Source organism: Saprolegnia parasitica (genome assembly GCF_000151545.1).
Source record: "Saprolegnia parasitica CBS 223.65 unplaced genomic scaffold supercont2.52, whole genome shotgun sequence".
Taxonomy (NCBI): Eukaryota; Oomycota; class Saprolegniomycetes; order Saprolegniales; family Saprolegniaceae; genus Saprolegnia; species Saprolegnia parasitica.
Genome location: NW_012156446.1, coordinates 134,511 through 157,841, shown reverse-complemented (window position 1 = coordinate 157,841; position 23,331 = coordinate 134,511). Strand labels below are relative to the sequence as shown.

The 23,331-nt window shown below is 58.9% G+C and overlaps 11 protein-coding genes across 11 annotated transcripts; 2 read left to right on the top strand and 9 right to left on the bottom strand.

The window, feature by feature from the left end:
- Nucleotides 1–465: 465 nt before the first annotated feature.
- Nucleotides 466–1,942, bottom strand: SPRG_10160 (hypothetical protein; the record flags this gene model as incomplete). The annotated part of the gene is made up of 3 exons (XM_012349306.1): nucleotides 466–1,003; nucleotides 1,049–1,840; nucleotides 1,898–1,942. 3 exons carry the CDS (start codon nucleotides 1,940–1,942, stop codon nucleotides 542–544), a joined length of 1,299 nt encoding a protein of 432 aa, XP_012204696.1. The 3' UTR covers nucleotides 466–541.
- Nucleotides 1,943–2,430: 488 nt separating this feature from the next.
- On the bottom strand, nucleotides 2,431–3,885 carry SPRG_10159 (hypothetical protein). Its single transcript, XM_012349305.1, has 3 exons — nucleotides 3,202–3,885; nucleotides 3,040–3,153; nucleotides 2,431–2,984 (listed from the first exon to the last, which is right to left on the bottom strand). The coding sequence occupies exons 1-3, from the start codon at nucleotides 3,880–3,882 to the stop codon at nucleotides 2,493–2,495; spliced, it is 1,287 nt and encodes a 428-aa protein (XP_012204695.1). The 5' UTR covers nucleotides 3,883–3,885; the 3' UTR covers nucleotides 2,431–2,492.
- An 827-nt stretch (nucleotides 3,886–4,712) lies between these two features.
- On the top strand, nucleotides 4,713–6,213 carry SPRG_10158 (hypothetical protein). Its single transcript, XM_012349304.1, has 3 exons — nucleotides 4,713–4,770; nucleotides 4,825–5,583; nucleotides 5,632–6,213. The coding sequence occupies exons 1-3, from the start codon at nucleotides 4,732–4,734 to the stop codon at nucleotides 6,013–6,015; spliced, it is 1,182 nt and encodes a 393-aa protein (XP_012204694.1). The 5' UTR covers nucleotides 4,713–4,731; the 3' UTR covers nucleotides 6,016–6,213.
- Nucleotides 6,214–6,242: 29 nt separating this feature from the next.
- SPRG_10157 (hypothetical protein) lies at nucleotides 6,243–7,229 on the bottom strand (the record flags this gene model as incomplete). The annotated part of the gene is made up of 1 exon (XM_012349303.1): nucleotides 6,243–7,229. The coding sequence occupies one exon, from the start codon at nucleotides 7,227–7,229 to the stop codon at nucleotides 6,243–6,245; it is 987 nt and encodes a 328-aa protein (XP_012204693.1).
- A 1,378-nt stretch (nucleotides 7,230–8,607) lies between these two features.
- On the bottom strand, nucleotides 8,608–9,552 carry SPRG_10156 (hypothetical protein; the record flags this gene model as incomplete). Its single annotated transcript, XM_012349302.1, has 1 exon — nucleotides 8,608–9,552. One exon carries the CDS (start codon nucleotides 9,550–9,552, stop codon nucleotides 8,608–8,610), a length of 945 nt encoding a protein of 314 aa, XP_012204692.1.
- Nucleotides 9,553–10,420: 868 nt separating this feature from the next.
- On the bottom strand, nucleotides 10,421–11,535 carry SPRG_10155 (hypothetical protein). The gene has a single exon (XM_012349301.1). It carries the CDS (start codon nucleotides 11,503–11,505, stop codon nucleotides 10,477–10,479), a length of 1,029 nt encoding a protein of 342 aa, XP_012204691.1. The 5' UTR covers nucleotides 11,506–11,535; the 3' UTR covers nucleotides 10,421–10,476.
- Nucleotides 11,536–12,884: 1,349 nt separating this feature from the next.
- SPRG_10154 (hypothetical protein) lies at nucleotides 12,885–13,911 on the bottom strand (the record flags this gene model as incomplete). The annotated part of the gene is made up of 1 exon (XM_012349300.1): nucleotides 12,885–13,911. A coding segment is annotated over one exon (1,027 nt), but the record flags the coding sequence as incomplete, so codon positions are not given.
- Nucleotides 13,912–15,211: 1,300 nt separating this feature from the next.
- Nucleotides 15,212–16,105, bottom strand: SPRG_10153 (hypothetical protein; the record flags this gene model as incomplete). The annotated part of the gene is made up of 1 exon (XM_012349299.1): nucleotides 15,212–16,105. One exon carries the CDS (start codon nucleotides 16,103–16,105, stop codon nucleotides 15,212–15,214), a length of 894 nt encoding a protein of 297 aa, XP_012204689.1.
- Nucleotides 16,106–17,478: 1,373 nt separating this feature from the next.
- SPRG_10152 (hypothetical protein) lies at nucleotides 17,479–18,612 on the bottom strand. Its single transcript, XM_012349298.1, has one exon. It carries the CDS (start codon nucleotides 18,529–18,531, stop codon nucleotides 17,551–17,553), a length of 981 nt encoding a protein of 326 aa, XP_012204688.1. The 5' UTR covers nucleotides 18,532–18,612; the 3' UTR covers nucleotides 17,479–17,550.
- A 729-nt stretch (nucleotides 18,613–19,341) lies between these two features.
- On the top strand, nucleotides 19,342–20,965 carry SPRG_10151 (hypothetical protein). The gene is made up of 4 exons (XM_012349297.1): nucleotides 19,342–19,445; nucleotides 19,484–20,194; nucleotides 20,240–20,371; nucleotides 20,415–20,965. Exons 1-4 carry the CDS (start codon nucleotides 19,413–19,415, stop codon nucleotides 20,880–20,882), a joined length of 1,344 nt encoding a protein of 447 aa, XP_012204687.1. The 5' UTR covers nucleotides 19,342–19,412; the 3' UTR covers nucleotides 20,883–20,965.
- A 128-nt stretch (nucleotides 20,966–21,093) lies between these two features.
- Nucleotides 21,094–22,342, bottom strand: SPRG_10150 (hypothetical protein). The gene has a single exon (XM_012349296.1). The coding sequence runs from the start codon at nucleotides 22,307–22,309 to the stop codon at nucleotides 21,146–21,148; it is 1,164 nt and encodes a 387-aa protein (XP_012204686.1). The 5' UTR covers nucleotides 22,310–22,342; the 3' UTR covers nucleotides 21,094–21,145.
- Nucleotides 22,343–23,331: the final 989 nt, after the last annotated feature.

Below are 23,331 nucleotides of genomic sequence, written 5' to 3'. Positions count from 1 at the left end.
CTTCAGACGTGCTCAGACTCTGAAGTCGTTGGGACAACAGGTACATTGTCTGTAGTAGTATTAAATGTACGCATAAATGTACACACGGCGGTGGCGGCGGCAAAGGTCGTTGCGATACGTCCACTTGGTGCAGCCTGGCCGAGATGGCGGTATGGCGACCGCACAAGGTCCCGCAGGCGTCGACTGTGCAGCCTTTAAAGAGGCATCGGCGAACCGAGCTGCGACAAAGATGCGTCGTTTGTGGATACAACGTCGAGCGGCTCTGCGTCGTCGTGCGTGGCATCGTCTCGATCTCTTGGTACAAATGGAAGTCCGAATTGAACCTGTTTTCTAGCGTAACCTTTACCAGGTTGGACAAACGCTTTTACACAAAGGCTCAAGAAGTCTCTCCGAGCTAGGAAACAGAAGGGTACTTAAGACTGTCCGATTGCCAGAGCACCTTTGTATAGCATCAAGTTTACTGGAAATGCAACCGCGAATCAGCCCAATGATGCGGAGAAACCTTGATGGTTACGTGGGACAAGGAACAGCGCAGGGCACATCAAGCACGTAGCTGACGCTTGCGGTAGACTTCAGTCACAGGCACAAGGGCAAGACCCAGCGCCAGCGACGCGCTGTACATGCCAATGCGACCTGCCGCACTAGCCAGCGCGACGGCGGCCGCCGGAATCTCCAGGAACGCAAAGAGTGCGCTACACGTGTAAATGGCGCCCATGAGCGTCCCGAGGTGTGTGGCGCCAAACGTTCTCGCTGCGCACGTCGCCACGTTCGAGTATAGGAACGCGCGAAAGCCCGTAAAGAGCACAAACGTGGCAGGCTGCAGCGCCAGGATAGGGACCATCGCGAGCGCGTTACTGAGCACACCGAGGGCCGTCGTGAGGTGCATCGAGGCCGCCACGCTGTGCGCCTCGACGACGCCGTTGATGACCGGGACAAACACAAAGCCCGCGGGGAGGATCCAGCCAAACGCCTTGGTGTACGCATACGAGGTGTCGCCAAATGCCTACTCAAATAGTACATCCATAGCGTACATCGCGCCATATCCTACCGCCAGCGTCTCGTCAATCGTGCCAAAGAAGAAGGCGGCGCGGAAGATATGGACGCCGGCAAAGAGCAGAAGGTAGCGAAACTCAAACGTTCGGATCTGAGCGCTCAGTGATATCTTCGTTGGCGCCTCGGCCTCGACGTCGGCGTCACTGGGCACCACGGCATAGGCGTCGGTGCGGAGATCCCGCGTGTGGCGCAACCACAGCACCAGAAGCAGCGCGTAGGTTGACGCGGCAAGGCAGGCGCATCCCAGAAGCAGCTCGCGGCGCGAGAGGCCGTACGACTCGTGGAGGAGGAAGAGCAGCGATGGCATGACGGCCGAGGCGTCGTAGAGGCAGTTGACGCCGGCCAAGATGGCCGTTTGCCACCGGAGGAGGACAAAGCCAGCGCGAAACGAGGTGAGGAGCGTCGCGATACCGCCGACACCGAGGAGCGTGTACGCCGGTACAAACGCGTCGAACGAGCGCGAGTCGGCGACCGCAAGCAGCGCCAGGCCCAGCGTCGTGCAAAGGCCGCCGATGGCCGTCATACTCGGTGCGCCAATGGTGTCGAGGATCACGCCGACCGGCAGCGAGCTCAAGGTTGCGACGAACTGGGCAACGCCGTAAATAAGGTTCAAGCGGTTCTCTTGGGCCGGACACGTCCGCTCCGACGGCTTGCAGAGCTCGTTGTACTGGCGCTCCTCGAGAAGGAAGAGCAGCAGCGACGACCAGCCGTAAATGAAGCCCGAGAAGAGCAAATTGGCCAGCAGCACGAGACCCACGAGCGCCCAGGCGACTCGGTTGCCCGCTTTCTACAAGCGCACACAGTATGAGCGACAGAAGCTAGCAAGCGTGCAGCGGCTACGTACGGCGGGGTGGGCGACGAGGAGCGGGTTGTCCAGCACGACGTCCATCGCTCACGTTGCCGTTGGATATGAGATCTTCCCCGAAGTCGTAGATACTGCGTATGCGTTTTCAGAGGTTTTCGCTGGACAGTGCAATCACCATGGCAATCACCTAGTACAATTGTGGCATCGAGGGAGTACAGTAGCATCATACCTATGTGGTCATCGTGGTGGTCCGGCACGACGCAATGCTGATCCCTGCAATCGTGCGCCTTGTCGATGCTCTTGCCTTCCGCTCATCGCTCGTATCTCGCGGTTGCTGGCGTTAATGAAGGACCTTCTCGCGGGCGTAGACTTGAGTCAATCAAAATGATGGCGTCGACCTTCTGGGACGGCCATTCGTGCGTGCAGAGGCATGTGGTTAGGGTCGCAGAGTAGGCGCATTCTGTACGCAACCCGTCATCCCGTCCACTGATGTATCGATCCCACGCACACGCCGCCATGGAGCTCGGCGCGATAGCACAGTGTTAACAAGACCAGGCGGCGTGCGAGCGCAAGGCGACCGTTGGACGAATGAAAGTAGTTTCTTTACATCGACCTACGAGCTGCGACGAGTAAGCTACGGCTCGCCGACAGCGCCGCTCGATGCGGCCAAGAGAGCGCGCTGTCGGTACTGCTCTGTGAGGGGCACCAAGACGGCGCCAAGCACAAGCGTGCCAATGTACACGTGCGAGTAGTCGTGTCGGGCGTTGGCGTAGGCGACGGCGGGGATCTGCAACAAACTCACGAGCGAGCCCGAGGAATAGATGAAGCCGACCAGAGTTCCCATGAACGTGAGTCCAAATATCTTGGCTGCAAACGCCGTGATGACCGTGTACAAGAAGGCGCGGAAAGCTGTAAAGACGCCGAACGTGACCACTTGCAGCGGCAGCAGAGGCACAAGCGCGAGCGCGTTGTAGAGGAGGCCGAGCCCGACGGTCACGTACATGGCCATCGGCATGCCGCGGTCTTCCACCACGTGGTTGATGACGGGTACGAAGAGGAAGCCAAGGGGCAAAATGAAGCCGAAAAGCTTGGTGAAGATGTGGCCGTCCATGTCGTCCCCATAGATCTAACAGTCGGATCGATGATATTGGATGACTCACGATCGCCGAGTTGGGATGTACCTCGAGGACGTTGGTGGTGGTGCCAATGTACAGGTTGGCGCGGAAGAGGTGGATGCTTGTAAAGATGAGTAGGTACACAAACTCAAACGACTTGAGGTGGTCCCAGATCGACGCCTACAAGAGAGACTGTGACGAAATGGAAGGTTTTGGAGAGAGGCCCACGGCGGCAGTGGGAACCGGCGGAAGGAGTCGTTTGGTTTCGCCCTCATTCGGCGGCACCTCGACGAGAAGGTGCTCGTTCACATGCCAGAGCCCGACGAGGCAGGCATAGACGGCGAGGCAAAGCACGGCGTAGCCCGTGAAGATGGCGTGGCGCGACCAGCCGAGCGACTCGTGGAGGTAGTAGAGGCCGAGCATGACGGCGCTGCTGCCGTCGAACGCACAGCTGACGGCTGCGAGGATCACGGTCTGGTACTCGGGCACAAGGAAGCTCGACGAGAAGGACCCCATGAGCGTCATGCCGCCGCCGACTGCGAGCGTTGCGTACGCCGGCACAAACACATCCAGCGTCTTGGAGTCGGCGGCGCCGAGGAAGAAGAGGCCGGTGGTTTGCAGCACGCCCGCGACGAGAATCGTGTACTTGGGCCCGATGCGGTCCATGAGCATACCCACGGGCAGCGAGATCATGGACGAGAGGAACGTGGCGACGGCGTAGACAAGGTTGAGCTGCGTGTCCTGGTCGCTGCAGCGGACGCCATCCCGCACGCCGAGGCAGAGCTCGCCGTACTGGTCCTCCTCCTGGAGCATGAGTGCGAGCGGCGCCCAGCCATAGATGACGCCAGAGAAGAGAATGTCCGAGAGGAGCACGAAGAGAACCTGCGCCAAGACGACGGACCGCGCCATCTCGAAGTCTTATGAAGGTCGATGGCATCCTTGCTATCGAAGTTCGACCTTGAAGTTGAAAGACTAGAATCACGCCATTGTTTTGATTCTATGGCATCCTAGCACGCTCGCTGGAAGCCTTAAAGGTGCGTTCAACTAGAGCTGCAACTTGATGGAATCAAGCGAAGTTCGAAGGTAAAATGCAGTTGGCCAATCACAAGCGGGTTCAACGGTGGCGGCTTTTCCAGGAGGCACGGCAACCCCGCCGACGGCCATGGCCAATGTATCACTGAACAACGCTCCCTGGTATACCGCAATCACATCAGGTCTGAGGACCAGGTTGACGTGATCCAAGCGCATCGCAAGCCGCCGACGTGCCATGGCGTGTACATTACGTCGCGTACAAATTGTATTAGATCCATCAACCGAGCGCATCAACACAAGGTATACGGTGCGTAATACCAAGTCTGGTGCACGACGTGCGACGCACACGGAAAGCACTCTGTGATCGTTTACTGCGTTGATCTCGTGTGCGCCTCAGCTGCCATCCAGCGTCTGCGTCATCGCGCTCACCGTGGTCCCGTCGAGTCGGCACAGGGCCTTGAGACCGCGCTCTTGGGAAGATATCGGATTCACTCTCTCAACACGTTGCACTCAAGAGGGCTGCACTCTAGCGCTACGCCAGAAACCTATCTAAAAACACATAGTAGAAACATATAGCAGTCTTTCCCGAGCTTTCTTGCAGGGCCGCTGGCCATGGTGCTAGGCATTGGAGTATCGTTGCCATCAAAACGTCTGGCGAAACATCGTCGTCTTCCACCGATGTCTGCATTTTCGCCTGTCTGGTGGATCTTCGACTGAAACGCCAACATGACCTTTGAGCGAAGCGCTTACCGCCTCCTACCCCCTGTGTGTGCCGTCACCGCTACGCTCGACGCCGGCTCATACCGGCTTGTTGGATAGGACAAAGGACACCCACAAGCGCCCACACTGCTGGTGCTGCTCGTGCTGGTCGCCAACCTCCTCTTCTCCGGGTTCATTTCGGGCTGGGCGTCCACGCAACTCTTCCTTATCGACGAAGACCAATACCACGACCGCTGTGAGAGTACGACGCGCTGCGCTGCGCAAGAGTCGCAGCTCTCACTCATCTACGGCGTCGCACAGTTTACAACCACACTAAGCTCGTTCCCCGCAGGCCTCTTTCTCGACAAGGCTGGGCCAGTCGCCACCAGTCTTGTAGCCGGCGTGCTCTCGGCTACAGGCTTCGCGCTCATGGCCGTCTCCGACTCGGTGACGTTCGATGGCTTCATCGAAGGCTACTGCCTTATAGGCGTTGGTGGCACGCTCACGCTGCTCACGTCGTTCCAAGCCGGGTTCGTGCACCTTCCGTGGCAAACGCTCGTCCTCGCCGCGGCCAACTGCCTCTTTGATGCGAGTGCTGTCATGCCCTCGGTGCTCTATGCGCTCCATACCGCGCTCGGTGCGTCGCGGCAGACGCTGCTTCTGATCTACGCGGGCCTTGCTCTGGCCGTGTACCCGCTGCTAGCCCTCTGCTGGCACCTCCACCGTGGCAACAAGGAGGTGAACGACGAGAAACGACTACTCGTACCTTCGTGGTCAACACAGCTCGTCTCGCGGTCCTTTGGCTTCCTCGCCGTCTTTGCCAGCGTGCACAACCTGCAGTCGGCTATCTTTTTTGGCACCATCAATCGCATTCTTGCGGTACTTTCACTTCGTCAGGAATAGCGATTCAGGCGAATATGTGTATAGGTTGACGGGGATCGAAGCCTCGTCTACACGCGCGCGTTTGGGTGGGTCCTCCCCGTTGGGTTTCTGGCGGTGCCGCTCTTGCACGCTGTCGTTCGCAAATATACGGTGCTCGGTGCGATGACAAGCACTTCGCTGCTCTGCATTGCGTACCACGTGCTGCTTCTGCTGCCGTCTCTAGAGCTGCAAGCCATGACGTTTGTGGTATTTACGACCTTTCGAGGCTTTCTCTACTCGACGGTCGCTGCCTTTGCTGCCGATACCTTTGGCGTGGCGAGTCTCGGGTCGCTTCTCGGCGCGCTCTACTCTCTCTGCGCCCTCCTCGCTCTGAGCCAAGTCCCGATTGTGGTCGCCGCCAACGCAACCCCCGCTGGGCACAACACATGAACCTCGTCTCGTTGGCTACCGCCGTTAGCATGCTCGCAGTCATCGAGTGCTATCGTCGATATCGCTCCGTCCATCCTGTCAGCACCAAGTCCGAGGACCTTCTTACGTTGCCTTTGCTTTCTACGTGACTTTTTCGACCTTTTCTCGGAACTACATATGCGACGAGCCATGTACTTGAGGCTATAGGTAGATGTATAATGATGACCAAGTACGCTTTCTATATGTGACTACAGCGGCGGGAGGTACGAGAGGTCCACCGGCGGTTCTTTCTGGCGACGGTGGTTCTGCGGCGTAAACCACGCAGGTGTCTTGATACTGGACACGGGCGTCTTGCGGCGACACGTCTGCGGTGCGTCCTCGAGCATGGCAATGGATTTGCTGTGGGGTCGGTGTGCATGACGTTTGGCCTTGGCGCTGACGCATGCCCAGCAGCTCGTGGCTTGGTCGTCGCCGGCCCCGAGCGCCCGGCAGTTGCAGCATACGCGCCGTGCACAGTCGCAGCACGGTGCGAGCTGCGACTCGCGCGAAAGAAAGAACGGCTTGTTGAGGCAGATGGCGCACCGCGCCTGCGTAAGCTTCTTGGCGAGCCGCAGCGCCGACGGCAGCTGCTTGACGCTCTGCGCCCGTCGAGACGTCATCATGGTCGCGACCCAATTGGGTGTGTGGCTGCTCCAGTCAATGTCGACTCTGCTGCTCACGTGAAGCACACTTGGGTTTGACGTCTCGAGGAGCACAACGCCCCACGACCGAATGTCGACGGGCACGTTGCTGCCGTGGAGAGCCCCGGTGGCGTGCGACTGGAGGTACCGGGCAAACCCGCGGCGACCACTCGCCTCCGTAAACTCCTTGGTGCACTCGATATACGTGGCGCACCGGTCGCGCATGAACGGGAGCGGTGCCTTGAAGACGCCCCAGCGCAGCGAGATGGCCATGCCGTCAGCCTGGAATTGGTACAATGGCTGGGACTTGTCGACGTGGAGGCCGTGGAGTACCGCGGCTGGGTCGTTGGGCAGCTCGTACAGTCGTGCGGCATCGTCAAACGCACCCGCGGCTCCCAAGTCGAGCTCGAGGCGGCAGACTTCGGCGGTGTCGTTGGCTGTCGTGGGTGCCACGGCGCCCACGAGACTCGACCAGTGAATGAGGGCGTTGAGACCGTCGGCGGCCGCGGCGAGGATCTCGGTGCGCGCTTCAGTCGACGTGTTGAGCGGAGTCATGGAAATTGAAAAGTGAGTGTCAATGACTGGAAATATGCAAGCCGGTTTGAAGGAAAGCGGCATTGGCACCGTTGACGCCAGCGCCACGTGATGGCGCCTGGGTGTGGTATGCAACGCCCACGGACTTGGGAAGCATGCGTCTTCCTTAACAACTGCAACGCGAGGTAGATACATCCAGTGACCAACGTGCGTGGTTCGGCCCGTTCTTGCAGACCCTCTCTGCAACCGCTGCGACACCGCGTCCTTCGTCCTACCATGGCCGTCGCCCCGCTCTTGCAGTCCGATGTCATGCACACCTCTGCCTTATTTCTACGGCAGTAGAGCTCATCGGAGCTTCTTCTAGCTCGCGACATCGAATCCATCGTCACGCTCGTGGACAAGAAAATGTCCAATATCGTCCTGAAAACGAGCGCACGTCGCGACGTGATCACATGGCCGTCAGCGACATCTGGGACGCGTGGCGGCATGTCTCGCCAAGCTGACCGCACGTTTGTCCAATTTTCTCCCACAGTCGCCAGGAATGGCGCACGCACGCCTCGCAGCCACATGTTTTTGGTAATTTGGCATCTGTTTACCACCCGTCACTAAACTTAAGGCCACGGACGTACGGTTCGAAAGCATCTTTTGATTTGAAATAAGCTCGTTGAGCGATCCTGCATCCAACCTATCTTGAGCGATGGGCTTGCAAGGTAGTAGATTCAATATTAGACACCGAGCTTCAGCCAGAAAGCAGTGCCCACGCCCACGACGTCATTGGCAGCAATGGCTGCGTGCTTCATACCGATATCCTCGCACGAGCTTCCACCGTCGATGCTGCAACGAGCATGAGTTCATAGAAGCGTCTATTGAACGACCCATAAGTGTGCTTCTCAAGTGACGTAGGCGGTTCGCAAGCCTTGGTGCAAGCCAAAAATCCAACTCTGTGGGTGGGACGTGGCTGAATTGCAGGCATCCAGCGGAAATTTGCTCCGTGGTTCATCTTGTACCCAGTTGAAATTCTTGCAACTGAGAACGAAAAGTCTTTTTGCGCTTCGACGAATCGCTCGTCGGGACCGTACGCCCGCTCGACCCAGTTTTCTGGCGGCTTTAAGTTTAGGGTTGGAACAGCTGGCACCGAGGAATCTCCGAGGAGCCTCATGGGTTGCTTGCTTGTTTTGCCTGGCCTTGCGTCATCCACAGCAGAGGTACGCTTGCAGTACTTGCAACATCTCGGTCAGTGTGTTGGCACAATGGTCGAGTCTCACACGAGATGTAACCAAAAACGTACTAATACATGGCAGCCCCCTGACGCTTTGCAACGCATACAACTACCATATTCTTACCAAGTTTACACATTGGATAGCACAAGATTCCAACTACTTTCAGCAGGCACATCGTGCTACACCTCGATCGACTGCGTGTACATGGACTCGTCGACGTTGGGAATGTGCTTGGGCGTATACCACCCCAGCTTCGTCTCGGGTGATTGGGTCGATGCATCGAGGCGCCGCGTCAACCCCGCTGTTGAGAGACGACGCACGACGACCTTGTTTTTGACACAGCCCCAGCAGCATGTCTCGCCTCGGTTCGGCATCGACCGGCACGTCGAGCACACGGGCTTGGTGCAGTCCGTGCACGGCACGAGCTGCGAAAACCGGTTAAAGGCGCGCGACTTGTTGGTGCACACGGAGCAGTGCTTGGTTGCCGTCTTCTTGGAGAGGCGGAGGACGGTTGCGAGCGCCTTGATGCTCTGCGTGCGCCGAGAGGTCATCAAGGTCGCGACCCATGCCGGCGTGTTGCCGTGCCAGTCAATGTCGACCGTGCTGCTCACGTGGAGGACGTTGGGGTCGGCTGTCTCGACAACAACGACGCCCCACGACCGAATATTGGCGCGGACGTAGTTGGCGTGGTCGACGCGGCCGAGCGTGTGCGACTTGATCAAGCGCGCAAAGCCGCGCAGGCCGTTAGCATTGGTAAACTCTTTGGTGTATTTAATGTACGTGGCGCTGCGGTCGCGCATGAACGGAAACGGCGCCTTGAAGACGCCCCAGCGCAGTGCAATGTCATGGCAGCTGGACGTAAACGTGTAGAGTGCTTGGGACTTGTCGACGTGGACGTGGTGGAGCGCGGCGGCCGCGTCGTTCGGCGACTTGTAGAGCTGGACGACATCGTCGAAGGTGCCGCTGCCATCGAGCGCGAGCTCGCATCGGCACGCCTCGAACGCCCCGTTGGAGGCCACCGAGTGGAGCGACCCCTCGGATTTGGCCCACGCGAGAAGGTTGGCCATGCCCGCCAACGCCGTCGCGAGGATATCAGCGTGGTCCATCGACTGCAGTAGCGGCATAATGTCAAGCGGTGCAAAAACAAGAAGTAATTTGCGTTGCGGAGTCGGAAGCGTGGGATGATACCACTCTGGGTGAGGCAGTCATGCGACGTTGGCCGGCGCTATCGCCTCGCAGCCGCGCTCGCCTGTCGAGCTGCTTTGCACGCATCCGATCATCGAGGTCGTGGAGATACTCGTTCCAATCCGCTGGCGCCACTCGAGTTTACTACGACGAGGCGATCACTATTCTGCACTGTCGGGATGATGGGCAGTGATCACCGTTAGGACCGTGGGACGCATGGTGGCGTGACTCACTCGGCGTCCACCGATTGGAAGCCGGCGCGAGTGCGTTGACTTCCGTTGCCTTCGCCGTTGGTGAGTATTTTCCGTCCATTGTAATCAGCTCCTAGAGCTGGACGAGCCGCGTTTCAAGAGTGCAGAGATGCTTCCGTCGCCGTGCACGCAGAGATTCCATCGACGCCGTAGTAGCTACTAGTGCACAGCCATGCGCGACCTATTTTTGCTTGGTATTTTGCATCGCGTCGAAAAGAGCGGGTCATGCGACATGCCTCGTTATGCTGCACTCTAGTGCTCGACTTGGGTGCCTTGAAGCCGCGAGCATTCCGCCTCGAGATGCTCGTCCACCCTTTCGAACGCGTCGCGCTTGACGTCAATCCATTTATATGTGTTACCGTGCAGAACTCCACGGTGTTTAGTAACAGGTCCAGCCGCTTGGAACGGTACCGTAGACGCCGCGCACGCAACAAGATTGGGCCTTGGACCGACGCAGCGCGAGTGCTAGCGCTCAACCGCTTCTGTCGACCAGTTCTTGACACCGCTACACTGTGCCAACGGGTGCGGACGCGAGAATCCCTCTATAAAATAATACTTTTGGCCAGAAGAAAAACACATTATTGTCTTGTCATAAATACACTCGTTCGGTGACTACGCCGCCAACGTCTTGGCGTGCGCCGGCGGGAGGTACGAGAGGTCGACCAACGCTTCCTTGGCTTGGTGGACCCCGTTGTTCTGCGGCGACGTCCAGCCCATCTTGTCGACAAGGTGGCTATGGCTCTTGTGGTCGCACGAGAGCGGTGACGGCGGCGCGTCATAGGACGTGAGGACCGTCTTGCCGTCGTCCGTCGCGCGCAGGAGGAGGCTCGACTTGTGCCGGATGCACCCCCAGCACGCCGCGCCGTTCTCGGTCGTCTTGTGCACCGACATGCAGGACGCGCACACGAGCTTCGTGCAGTCCGTGCACTCGGTGAGCGACCCGCTGAAGAAGCCGGGCTTGGAGCGACACACGCCGCAGTGCTTGGTCGCGAGCTTCTTGGAGAGGCGCAGCGCCGACGGCAGCTGCTTGATACTCTGCGCGCGCCGAGAGGTCATCATGGTCGCGACCCACGCCGCCATGTTGCCGTTCCAGTCGATGTCGACCGTGCTGCTCACGTGGAGGACGTTGGGATCCGCCGTCTCGACGAGGACGACGCCCCACGACCGAATGTTGGCGCGGACGTAGCACGTGTGGAGCGACCCGAGCGCGTGCGACCGGATGTAGCGCGCGAAGCCGCGGCGGCCGTGCTCGTCCGTGAACTCCTTGGTGTACTCGATGTACGTGGCGCTGCGCTCGCGCATGAACGGTAGCGGCGCCTTGAAGATGCCGAGGCGAAGCGAGATGTCCATGCCGTCGGCCTCGAGCGGGAAGAGCACCTGGGACTTGTCGACGTGCAAGTAGTGCATGGCGGCCGCCGCGTCGCCAGGGTTCTGGTACAGGCGGATCACATCGTCAAACGTACCGGCGTCGTCGAGGTTGAGCTCGATGCGGCACGCCTCAAACGTCCAGTTGGTTGTCTTCGGAAGCATCTTGCCTTGGGCGTTCTGCTGCGCCCAGTTGATGAGGTCTTGGATGCCGCCGGACGCCTTCTCGAGGATCGCGAGCCGCTCGGCCGGGTCAAGCGTGTTGTGCTGAGGCATGCTGCTACTGTACGTGGGCAGACGGCGGGAAATTGCAAACTGAAGCATTCTATCGCGCGCTCGTGCCAAGCAGCTGTCTTTCGTTTTTTTATTCCATGATGTGCGACGTTTATACTACGCCGACTTTTTCTCATAAAGTTTGAGAGGCTGGAAATATCAACCGGATGATTCGTCCGTGGCGACAGCGACCTATCAAGGTGACACACCACCTGGTGTCTGGCTCTGCGTCGGAACAAACTGACCACAGGTCGGACGCACACCAGACGATCACTCAAGATTCCATCGCGGTACGCAGATCCTTGATCTCGGTACCTCCGTGGGTCCCATCGGAGTTCTGACGTCAGTGCCACGACAAGCACAAAAAATAGATACTGATGCCCATCGTGGGTGCCGTGGTCCTTTCTGCCTTGTGGTCGGCGGCGGCGTGGGACCATCGCGTTATGCTGTCGTTCCAAGTTCAGAAGATAGGGCACGCTACGGCGCAGGCCATAATTGGCGAGGTGGGTCTGCACCCGCTCCTTCCAGCGCTATCACGGAGACCAGCCAGCAGATTACTGTAGAAAGATGCTAAGATCTTGGCGGTCGTCCGAACCGCACGATTGCTACAGCTCCGGTGCCCAGCCGGTGGCGTCGAATCGACCTGTCCCAACCTTTTTGATGGATCGATCAATGATGCGACGACGAATGATGTGCCGTGCAGAGGCACGCCCCATCACGGCGCTGCAGGGCGCAACTCATGAAAGCATGGCCATCCTATCCCCGTCTTTGGCGCGAGCGCCTGCAGTTCCTGTGCCGCGCCCAACGTACCCTAGCCCTATGCAATCTCTGGTGTGTCAACAACTACGATCTGAGGACCACACGTCGTGCATTGCTGCCCGCTGGACGATTCTGCGCGCCTGTGTTTACGATTTTATCTCGGGCTCAAACGCAACACTGAGCTTCCGCTGATCATTGCCGAAACGCGCTGCATCGGGCTCCACTTGGTTCGTGCGCCTGCCCCTCGTTCCTAGCACGATCCTGCAACCACTCATGCATCTCGCAATGGCTTGCCTAGCTTCTTCTAGTATCGGTGCGCTTCCAAGACGTGGACGACGTTGCAGGTCGAGCGCTTGACGAGCAAAGAGAACTAAGAGTCCAGTAGAGCGCGACCAGAGTCATGTCCACTTGCAGTCTGTGGTTTCTGTGACGAGTAAGCGCGCCTTCCTCCTAAAGGCGAGATGCTCTCTTGGTTGCTTGACGACTTGGAGCTCAACGTTCGTTTATCATGTCAAAGGCACTTTTTTTACGTTAACTACAACTACGATCTTAGCGCAGTACAGTATCTGTCAACACAATGTAAAACAAACAAACATATCTCACGCATTGATGGCGTTTACAAACTAGGACGACGACGCGGTGGTATGGCGGTGGAATGTGGGGAGGTACGAGAGGTCGACGTGGTCGTTCGTGGGCCGCTCTTCCCCATACCACTCGGCCGTCGCCTGCGAGAAGCGCGCCGGTGGCGACTTGTGCATGCACGACGGCGGCGGCGTCTCCGAGTCGCCCGTGGCCGCCGACTTGCTCCGGACGCTTTTGTCCTGGAGGTGCAACTTGGTTTTGTGGCTCACGCAGCCCCAGCAACTCGAGACGCCCGACGCATGCGAGTGGATGGACCGGCACTCGATGCACACCAGCTTGTCGCAGTCGTAGCACGTCACGAGCGCCGACTGCTTCTTCCACGTCGACGGCTTGGTGAAGCAGATGCCGCAGCGCTTGAGCGCTATCTTCTTGGAGGTCCGGAGGACGGTCGCGAGCGCCTTGATGCTCTGCGCGCGCCGAGAGGTCATCATGGTCGCGACCCATGATGGCATGTTGCCGTTCCAGTCGATGTCGACCGTGCTGCTCACGTGGAGCATGCTGGGCGTCGCGGTCTCGACGATGACGACGCCCCACGACCGAATCTCCGTGTGCACGAAGCGCGTGTCGACTGCGCCGAGCGCGTGCGACCGGATGTAGCGCGCAAAGCCGCGGCGGCCAAACCGGTCCGTAAACTCCTTGGTGTACTCGATGTACGTGGCGCTGCGGTCGCGCATGAAGGGCAGCGGCGCGCGGAAGAAGCCCCAGCGCAGCGAGATGTCCATGCCCGGCTCGTTGAGCGGGAAGAGCTCTTGGGACTTGTCGACATGCACGTAGTTGAGCGTCGCGGCTGTGTCGCTCGGGTCCTTGTAGAGCTGGATGAGCTCGTCAAAGGTGCCGACACCGCTCAGGTCGAGCTCGAAGCGGCAGGCCTCGAAGGTCCAGTTGGTCGTTTTGGGGAGGAACTTGCCGCCCGGCGTCGTCTGCTGCGCCCAGTTGATGAGCTCTTGGATGCCGTGGGCGGCCTTCTCGAGGACGGCGGCGCGGCCTTCAGGCGACGAGACAGGCATCTTGTGCAGCGGAAGCGAATGTGAAAGTGATCAATGGACTGCGCGACCCAGTGAAAAGGTATCGTTGAACAGTGATCGGCGGAGACGCGCTGGAGCCAGCGAGTGGCATGCGTCAGGCGGAGGCTGATTGGCCGCAGAGTGGGATACCCTGAATGATACCCTGGGTGCCGGGGCACCACGACGGCTGACTTTTCCCCGTGACTCACGCAACGCGCTTGACTTCGATTGCACTCACCGCCGTACGCTGCAGACGATAGCGCAGACCTTTCGAATGCCACAGCTTGACGCCTCTGTCTCCACGAGTTGCCCGTTGCTGCTACATGTCGGTAACCATCGTCGGTGGCGGCGACGACGGTGGACGCCATTTGGGAAAGAGGCGGAAGGATGCAGCGTTCCAACGTTCGTCAACGCGAGAATGATCGCTCGCTCGTCACACGGCACCCAAGAGTGGTGTTGATTAGTGCATATGTAATACCAACGCTGCGGTTGTTGGCTGACCTGAAATGTACTCTGCTGACGTCGACCTCCATGCTCGACTTTATATGGCTCAGTGAGCTGGCTCAGTGGCGACCAAGTGGCGACAGCGGTACCCACGGTATGGCGTGTTACTGTCGAGTAACTCGATCATATATTTTAAGTACTGAGAGTAGTAAACGTGCTTTGCAAGCCCGACCAGATGTGTTGGATTGTTCGGCTTTGTTCGTCGTCGAGCGCTCCGTCAACTCCTTCTTACCCTCCGAAAACGAAAACCATCAGCGGATGCTTGAGCAATAAATCCTGCACTCAAAAGTTGTGTTGCACTCTACTCATCGGTCGACTAGATGTGCCATCTGGACCAAATAGAAAGGGCTATCGGATGCAACACCTCGCATCCTTTTCTGGGCTCGTACACTTTGTTGCGCGACAAGCCATTCATTACGCCTTGGCCACGAGGTCATTGCTCTACGTCAGCAATGGAGCGGACGCCCTGGCCATGCACACTGGCGGTCGCGGCGGCTACTGCCGTGTAGCCTTGACTAATCGCATGGGTCGGTACATGTGGTACAAATGCAGCTGTTCACGTCGCACAACACTGTATTACAGTCAAGTTGTTCATGCTTTCAAGCATCAGAGCCAAACTGCTACTGTACTATTGAACCTCCGAGGACGGAGTGGACGATTATGAGCCACAGCGATTTAATACCTTGACGTTTTGAAGCTATTGGCGGTGGATCGAGAGAAGCAAACATTTTTAAATAGGTCTTGACGTGTAAATATTGTACAATAATAGCATGTGATAAATAAAGGTCCTCCTCTATGTCTTAGACAGCGCTCGTTCCGGTGCGAGTCGCCGAGCCGAGTCGAATCGAATAGGCGGGGCGTGCCTCGATCGCACGCAGAGGACCCACGCGCTTGCGGGCCTTGTCGCTGGCGAGGCTGATCTGGCCGAGGCTGGTCGCCTTGACGCGGCAACCGCTGCACACAACCTTCTTGGTCAAATGGCAGAGCACCAGTTGGCCGTCGACCTTGAGAGGCTTTTCGTTGCAGCTGCTGCAGCGGGCCGGCGCCTTGTGCAGCGCCGCGCGAACCACAGCGCCAAGGCGAGCAATGCTCTGCGCGCGCTTCGAGGTCATGCGCGTCGCGATCGTCGACGAGATCGTGCCCTTCCAGTCAATGTCGACCGTGCTGCTGGCGGTAAAGACACCGGGCTCGGCCGTCTCGACGACGACGACGCCCCACGACCGGACGTCGGCCGAGACGTAGTTGTGGTGCGCCGCCGTCGTCGGGTGCGACCGAATGTACCTGGCGTACCCGCGCCGGCCGTGCGCGTCGATGAAGGTCTTGGAGCACTCGAGATACGTGGCGCAGCGGTCGCGCATGAACGGCCACGGCGCGCGGAAAAGCCCCCAGCGCAGCGAGAGCCGCATCGCACGGGTCTTTTGGAGCGAGAGCAGGAGCCGCGACTTGTCAAAGTGGAGGCTGCTGCCGTCACTTGGCTCCTCGTAGACGCGAATGATGTCGTCGAGTGTGCCGACGCCGGCCAGGTCGACGACATGTCGGCACGCCTCGTACGTCCACGTAGCGGTCTTGGGGAGGAGCTTGCCTTCGGGCGTCTGCTGCGCCCACCGAATGAGGTGCGTGAGGCCGTCCGTCGCCATGGCCGTCACACCGGCCTGGTCGATTGGGTCCATCGGAAACGTGGTTGCATTCGGCATGATCGGAGGATTGCGGGGTATATATAAGTGTGCACTTGATGGCAAAAACCAAAGTGCCATGATTGATGTTGATGATGATGACAGCGTGCGACTTGCAACATAACGTGCCGGGTTCGCATACGTACGATGTCGCAAGGCGTAGGACAAGATCGACGGACTGGACACCGGCTCTCTTGGGCGATTCGTACAAGCCGCAATGTACTACACAGCACTTTGATTACGAGGGCCCGAGCTTCGTCTTGCGTGCCTTCTCGAAGCGAGTCACGTACCCGCGTTGACATGCAGTGAGTCCGCCGCGTCACCCAAAACGATTGATTTGTCGCGGCAACATTTTTAAAAATCGCTAGAGAACTATACCAGAAGATAGGCACTGCCCTTTCTTCGTAGCTCTTTTTTTATAAGCCATTTGCGGCGACGCTGGAACCCTGACTGGAACCCATGATCTTGTGATGGCCCGTGGACCTTGCTCAGCGTGATCACACAGTCTGATCACGGGCAGTGATCACGGACGCGGATTCGTCCGAGAAGTCAACAGTTCTCATCACCGCGGCGAGGTGGAAGGAAGTTCCAACGCTGAACTTGGCTGCTATGCTAGACCTGCCGTAAAGAAGCTGAAGTTCCATCCCGGTCGATGCCTATAGGATGTCGCCATACTTCCATTAGTTCCAACGCTGAACTTGGCTGCTATGCTAGACCTGCCGTAAAGAAGCTGAAGTTCCAGCCCGGCTGATGCCTATAGGATGTCGCCATACTTCCATTAGTTTCCGGATACCGGACCCTGGCGCCGACTCGAGTGATCAAGCGTCGGAGGCTCGAGCTTCCGTCGCCAGGAAATATTTTCTACCTTACGACAGCGTTCGACCGAGAAGTGGCGTACTGTAGTATACAAGAACAGGGCCAAGCTGCCTGTGGGCACTAAGAGACAGCGCGAAGATGTGCAACATGAAAATGTTTGAAATTTGGCCGTGCGTCTGCGTTGGAACGACAGGCACTTGCAGAACTTGGTCCGAAGAGCTCGGAGAATACGCGGGACCAGATGCGGGACCATTGCACCGGTGATACTGCAACTATTCTAGTCTGTACCCAGTAGGCGTCTAAACGTTGCTGCTAATAAAACCTCGTAACGATAGTCATTTGTTTCGCGCTGCTCTCTTGAAGCCGCCAAGGATACCCCACGTCTCGGTCGGTGCTCGACTCGAATCGATTCATATGTGCTCCCCAACGATCACGTAAAGGCAGCCACTCTTCGAGACCGAGTGCCAGCACAGGCAAATCCGTTGTGCGAGGTGTCACTGTTGGCGACCCGCTTCGCCACGATACTAATTGTAGTCGCTTGCGCCGTTCCCTCCGCGATCGCAAGTTCCCTCAGGCCATTTCTGCTGGAAGCGTCGATGTGACTGGTATAGATAATACTAAAACTATGGGATTCCTATTGAGCTCAACTACTATTTCTTGCTGTGCAGCGCTGTCGGGCGTGAACGGTACTCGGACAAGTAGCCCAAGTCGACAGGGCCTGGCTCGGTCGTCCACTCCCACGCCGTCGGCGACCGCAGCTCCGACTCGACCGTCGACGCATCCGAGAGCGCTGTGGACCGCGTCATGGCCTCGTCGCGAGCTTTGCAGACGCAGACGAGGCACGCCGTGGCGCCGCTGAGGCGTTGGCTAATCCCCCGGCAGTTGTCACAGAGCGGCTTGGCGCAGCTCTCGCACGGCGTGAGCTTGGAGTGCGCGTCGCAAATCCGCGGCTTGCTGCGGCACATAAAACACCGGTGCTGCGCAGCCTTCTTGGACGCGCGGAGGATCGACGGGAGATGCTTGATGCTCTGCGCCAAGCGCGACGTCATGCGCGTGGCCGTGCACGTCGTGACGTGCCCTTTCCAGTCGACGTCGACGAGCGTGCTTGCGTGCAGGACGTTCGGGTCCGAGGTCTCGAGGAGGACGACGCCCCACGCCCGGAGGTCGACGCGGACGTAGCCTTCGCCCATGGAGCCCATCTCCCACGATGTGATCAAGCGCGCAAACCCGCGCCGGCCGTTTGCATCCGTAAACTTCTTGGAGCATTCGAGGAACGTCGCGTCGCGGTCGTGCATGATTGGGAACGGCGCTTGGAAGATGCCCCACTGCAGCGCGACGTGCAGTCCGCCGGCCTTGAAGCTCGAGAACGTCTGGACCTTGTCAGCGTGCACGTGGCCTGCGACCGCCGCATCGTCGTCGGCGCTGCGGTAGAGCGTGACGAGGTCGTCGAGCGAGCCAGCGTCGTGCATGTCGAGCTCGCACCGACACGCTTCGTGCGTCCATGTGGCCGACTTGGGGTACATTTTGCTGCGCGACGGCTCCTGCGCCCACGTGATGAGCTCGTCGATGCCACTTGTCGCGCGCGCGACGAGGGCCGCGCGCTCCGTACTATCAAGCTCGAGGGATTTCATCTCGAAAAGGGCAAATGCAAAGTGAGCAGCAGGTGTAGGTCGCCTCCGACCAACGCATTGGGTTGCTGCGCTTTCGATAGCGCAGCAGCATACGCGACAGGAGGCTGCACGCGCCTATGATTCGCACCGTACCTACCCTCAACATTTGGGAAGCTTCGAGAGGGTGTCGCGCCATGTCCAAGTGCGCGCACTTGAAGTTCAAGAGAAAGGCGCGCTTGTGATTGGCCAAACACTGTCACGGCAAGTCGTTGCATGGTGCCACACCACTCGGCGCATCCCAAGTGCGCGACCTTGAAGGATGCGTGGCACAGTTCGTGATCTTGTGTTCATCAACACGCACGCGCGCACCAAGTTCGTCATCGCGCGCCAACACCGTTTTTAAAAATTGACATGTCGCCCTAATGTTTACCACCGCTGGCGCGTGATGGCGATATCGTCGCCCATGTCTGAAAATTGCGCATCACAACTTGCCGCCGCATCGATCCTTTCTGCCGCAACCTCACAAATGCAGCGCCATGCTAGCGTCGGCGACAGATATATACTATAGTACATGGGCACATCTCCGCTTCGCGAGCCTTCGCCTGGTCGGATCTGCGTCGAGAGATATTGACCGCTACACGCACCTTGACGGCGCCAGATGGAGTCGCCGAAGAACGTCGGCCGAAATCTGCGCCTGTAGGCGAACCAAGCTGAAGCCGTCGGCGAGCTTGCGACTGCCGCTCGATGCGTGGTCAATGCTCTCGTGGCGTCGTCAAGCGACAAAACACGACCACCGGTACTACACTGTGCCGCTGCCACGTCATCAAACCTGCCATTTCGAATACGTATCAAATGAGAGGGGAGCGTTTCGGGTGGCAGATCGTTCACCCGACACGACGACAATGGCGGCCTACGACCTCGTGGCCGACGCTCAGGTAGGAACCGCTGGCGCGCCTTGTCTCATGGGTGGTAGCCATCGGTACCTCGGCGCAGCGTTGGATGGGCGCTCGTGGCGCTGGCGGTCGCGGCGAACCTGCTCTTTGGCGGCTTTATCTACGGCTGGGCCTCCATCTTGCTTTTCCTCCAAGGCGAGCGCCAGTATGCGTCGCTCTGCGCGACCGATAGCGCCATCGACAGCGTCACGCACACGTGTGTCGCCCAAGACAACCGCCTCAACGTGATCTTTGGTGTCGCGCAGGTGACGTTCACGATCAGCTCGCTCCCGATCGGCATGCTGCTCGACCGCTTCGGGCCCACGATTCTGGCGGCGTGCGGCGGCGTGGCCTCGACGCTCGGCCTGCTCCTCTTTGCCATCAGCGATGCGTCCGGCTTTGACGCGTTCCTACCCGCGTACGTACTCACGGCCCTCGGCGGCATGGCGACGCTCCTCGTCGGCTTCCAAACAGGCTTTGTGCTGCCCGGCTGGCAGACGGCGATCCTCGCAAGCATCAACTGCGCTTTTGACGCCAGCGCCGTCCTTCCGACCGTGCTCTACGCGATCTACGACGCATCCGGCGCGTCCCGTCGAACGCTCCTTATCATTTACGCCTGCCTCGCCGCGGCGACCTACAGCCTCTGGACGTTCTTGTGGTGGACGCATCATCGATCGGTGTTGATGGCTGTCGCGGAAGAGCAGGACGCCGACGACGTGGACGACGACGAGACTGTGCAGGTCGAGCCCGAGGTACATATCTCGTCGTCCATCGGCGTGTCTGCAGCTCGATGCTAGGCGGCGTCCCTTGTCGCTGCGCCGCTCGCGTTCCAGCTGCGGACGTTCGAGTTTCGGTACCTTCTGCTCTTTACAAGCGTTCATAGCTTCCACAACGCCTTCTACTTTGGCAGCATCAACCGCACCTTGGCGGTATCTCGGCATCGATCGCACACTACTTCATGCTCCTGTGTAGAAGTACGACGACGTGACGCGCGTGTACACCAAAGTGTTTGGCTGGGTCCTTCCCGTCGGCTTCATCTACATTCCGCTCATCAACGTCGTCATCGAGCGCCATGGCCTCGGCGTCTCGATGCTGATGACGACGATTCTGTGCATGATGACCTACGGGATCGCCTTCGCGCCGTCGCTGCCGCCGCAGGTCGTGGCGTTCGTCCTCTTCACGGGATTCCGCGGGTTCTTCTACGCCAGCAACTCGGCGTTTGCCGCCCACATCTTTGGCCCTGCGCACATGGGCACGATTATCGGGATCACGTACGCCATCAGCGGCCTCGTGGCGCTGCTGGAAGTGCCCGCCGCGTCGCTCGCCACCTCGAGTGACGATGGCTGGTACGCCATGTACGGTACCGCGCTCGGTCTCTGCGTTTTCCTCTTGCCGTGCACCGAGGTCTACCGCCGCCACGCCACCGCGACGCAGCGATAGAGCGAACCAAGATATCTTTAAAACACTCAAAGACATGAGTCATCTTTTGAACGCAACAGAATCGAACCCTCGCCCTACCCTACCCCTTCCCAGCGGGGTGTGTGGTCTTAACGGCCACGGAGAGTGCTGGAGCGCGTCGCTGGCGTCCTGACAACGGACGTACCGGTAAGCTATTACACCGTGCTGGATCCAATGGTAAAGTATAAATGTTTCAAGTACAAAAGTCGGATGCAAGTTTTAAGTTATCTAATTCGGCGAAGTATTCACAGCGCTGGCAGCGGCATTGAGGCCGTTGCAAGGCCCTTCACGCACAAGCGCTGCAGGTGCGGGAGGCGCGCGATGGTCTCGGAGAGCACCGTCTCGAGCGCACATTTCTGTTGCGAACGCCAGAAGACGGTGCGTAGTACGGCGTCGAGCATGGTCGATAGAACGCGCGGCAACCCGACGCTGGCGGCGCACGGCCGTCGAAAGCCCAGCGCAAGATCGCTCAGTTGCGAGTCGCCGATCGTGGCGGCCAGATGTGGAAGCAGCTCGTGCGTGCAGCCGTCAAGTGCCAGCGCCGAGACGTGATGGCCGAGTCGGTGTCGAGACTGCAGGAAGGACGCGGTCACGTTGCCGCCACGCAGTGCAATGGACTGCAAGGACGGTGCGAGGAGCATGCTGTCGCAGAGAAGACGCGCCTCAGGGCTCTGCTGCGGCAAGAAGAGACCCGTGAGCGCGATCCTGGAGACGGACGCAGCGTCGAGCCAAGCTGCAAATACCTTGCTCATGGACATGTCCCACGTGAACCAAGTCTCGAAGGTCAGTGAGACGTCTGTCAGCGATGACGCGGCAATGGCCTTGAGGAGAGCCGCGGGCGCCTCGGAGACTTCGTCCGTAGCGTCGAGCGCCCAGTGCAGACGCAGCGAGGTCACTCGAGGCAGCGTCGTGAGCTGCGTGCACCAAGCCTGCACCGCGTCGCCTGTCCAGCGCATCGGCTCATTGTCGTTCTCGAAGCGGATGGTCAGGGACGTGATGTGATCTCGCCATTGCGTCATCGCCACCGAGTAAGCTGCCGGGGAGGGTAGCGCCAGCAGTTGCACACCTGTCGACGGCGGCAGCGAGAGCGAGAGGATCGAGGGCGACGGCGCGGCCACTGCCACGGCCGGAAGGACGCGAAGGCTCGACTCGATCAATGTGGCCACGTGTGGCCTCACGTCGTGTGGCAAAGCCAGCGTCGGCCAGAGCGAAGCAGGCTCGACGTGTGTCGCGAGCTCGCGCAGGCTCTGGAGCGGCGGCGTCAGGAGCTCCGTTGGCAGCGCCGACAGCAGCGCAAGCAGGTCGACAGCGCTGGGCACGTGTGCGGCAATGAGCTCGAGCAGCTCGGCGCTGAGGCGAGATGTATCGGTCGGCATCGATCTTGGCAAGTGGCGAATTCTTGCCCACATGCTTCAAGTCCCACTCCGAGACAACGCAACTTGTTCTCTGCGACGAGCTTCGCGATACAAGTAGCCGTCTGCCCAATACATCGTCAAGCTACTAGACCTCGCACCTTGGGCCTGGCACCTGGTGGCCTTCGTCGGGTGCGAGCTCGTACCCGCAGCGTGCCAAGGCGGCGCCTCGATCCTGCACACAACCCCGTGCAGCGCTTACCAAGTTGTTTCCGGATACCAGATTTTCCGGATGCTGCAACTTCAACACGGACAGGCAAACTTGGTGCTGAACCGGAGGCCGCTCCAGTGCAAGGCGTCAGCGCCAAGAGCCAATGATCTGGATGAAGTAACAACGGCGCAGAGCTTCGACGACCTTCTTTTCATCGACGATATTCTTTACGGCAGCAGCAAGAAGGCTTCGGAGGTGGTCCAGTTCCTGCACAAGCCAACACAGATATAATCTGGACAACTGATTGACTATAAATCGCGCCATGGGCTGTAAAGTGCGAAATGGAATTCCATTTAAGTGCGGTCCAGCGCCTGGGCGTATTTTTAAAAAAAACATTCCACTTATCTAAGTACGCCTGCCGCACTTGACTGAGCTTTAATCAACGATTCGATTAGGTGCGATTGCCAACGCACCTCATGTCCATGAGTACTATGTCCATGTATGAGGGACCGCTGCAGCATGAAAAACCACCACGAATCGTGGCACGAGCCAAAAGCAGTTTACGCCGACCACCAAGATCAGTGAGACATCATCCAAGTGACTGAGCGACAGCAGCTCGCGTTCCTCCTTCGAAAGACTGCGCCGGCCAAGTCGCCGGCCAACAGCGCAACCGATTACACGGGTTTCAAGCGCAAGCCGTCGCCGGTGCATAATGACGCCGAGATTATGACAGTACGAAACAGTCGCACGGTGGTAATCCAATGTCAACCTCCTGAGCTTCCTAATCGAGGCTAGCAAATACGAGGTGCAGTGGCAAAGTGCCAATGTAGCAGACAGGGCTCGCCGCGAGAGCAATCATAGACCAGTG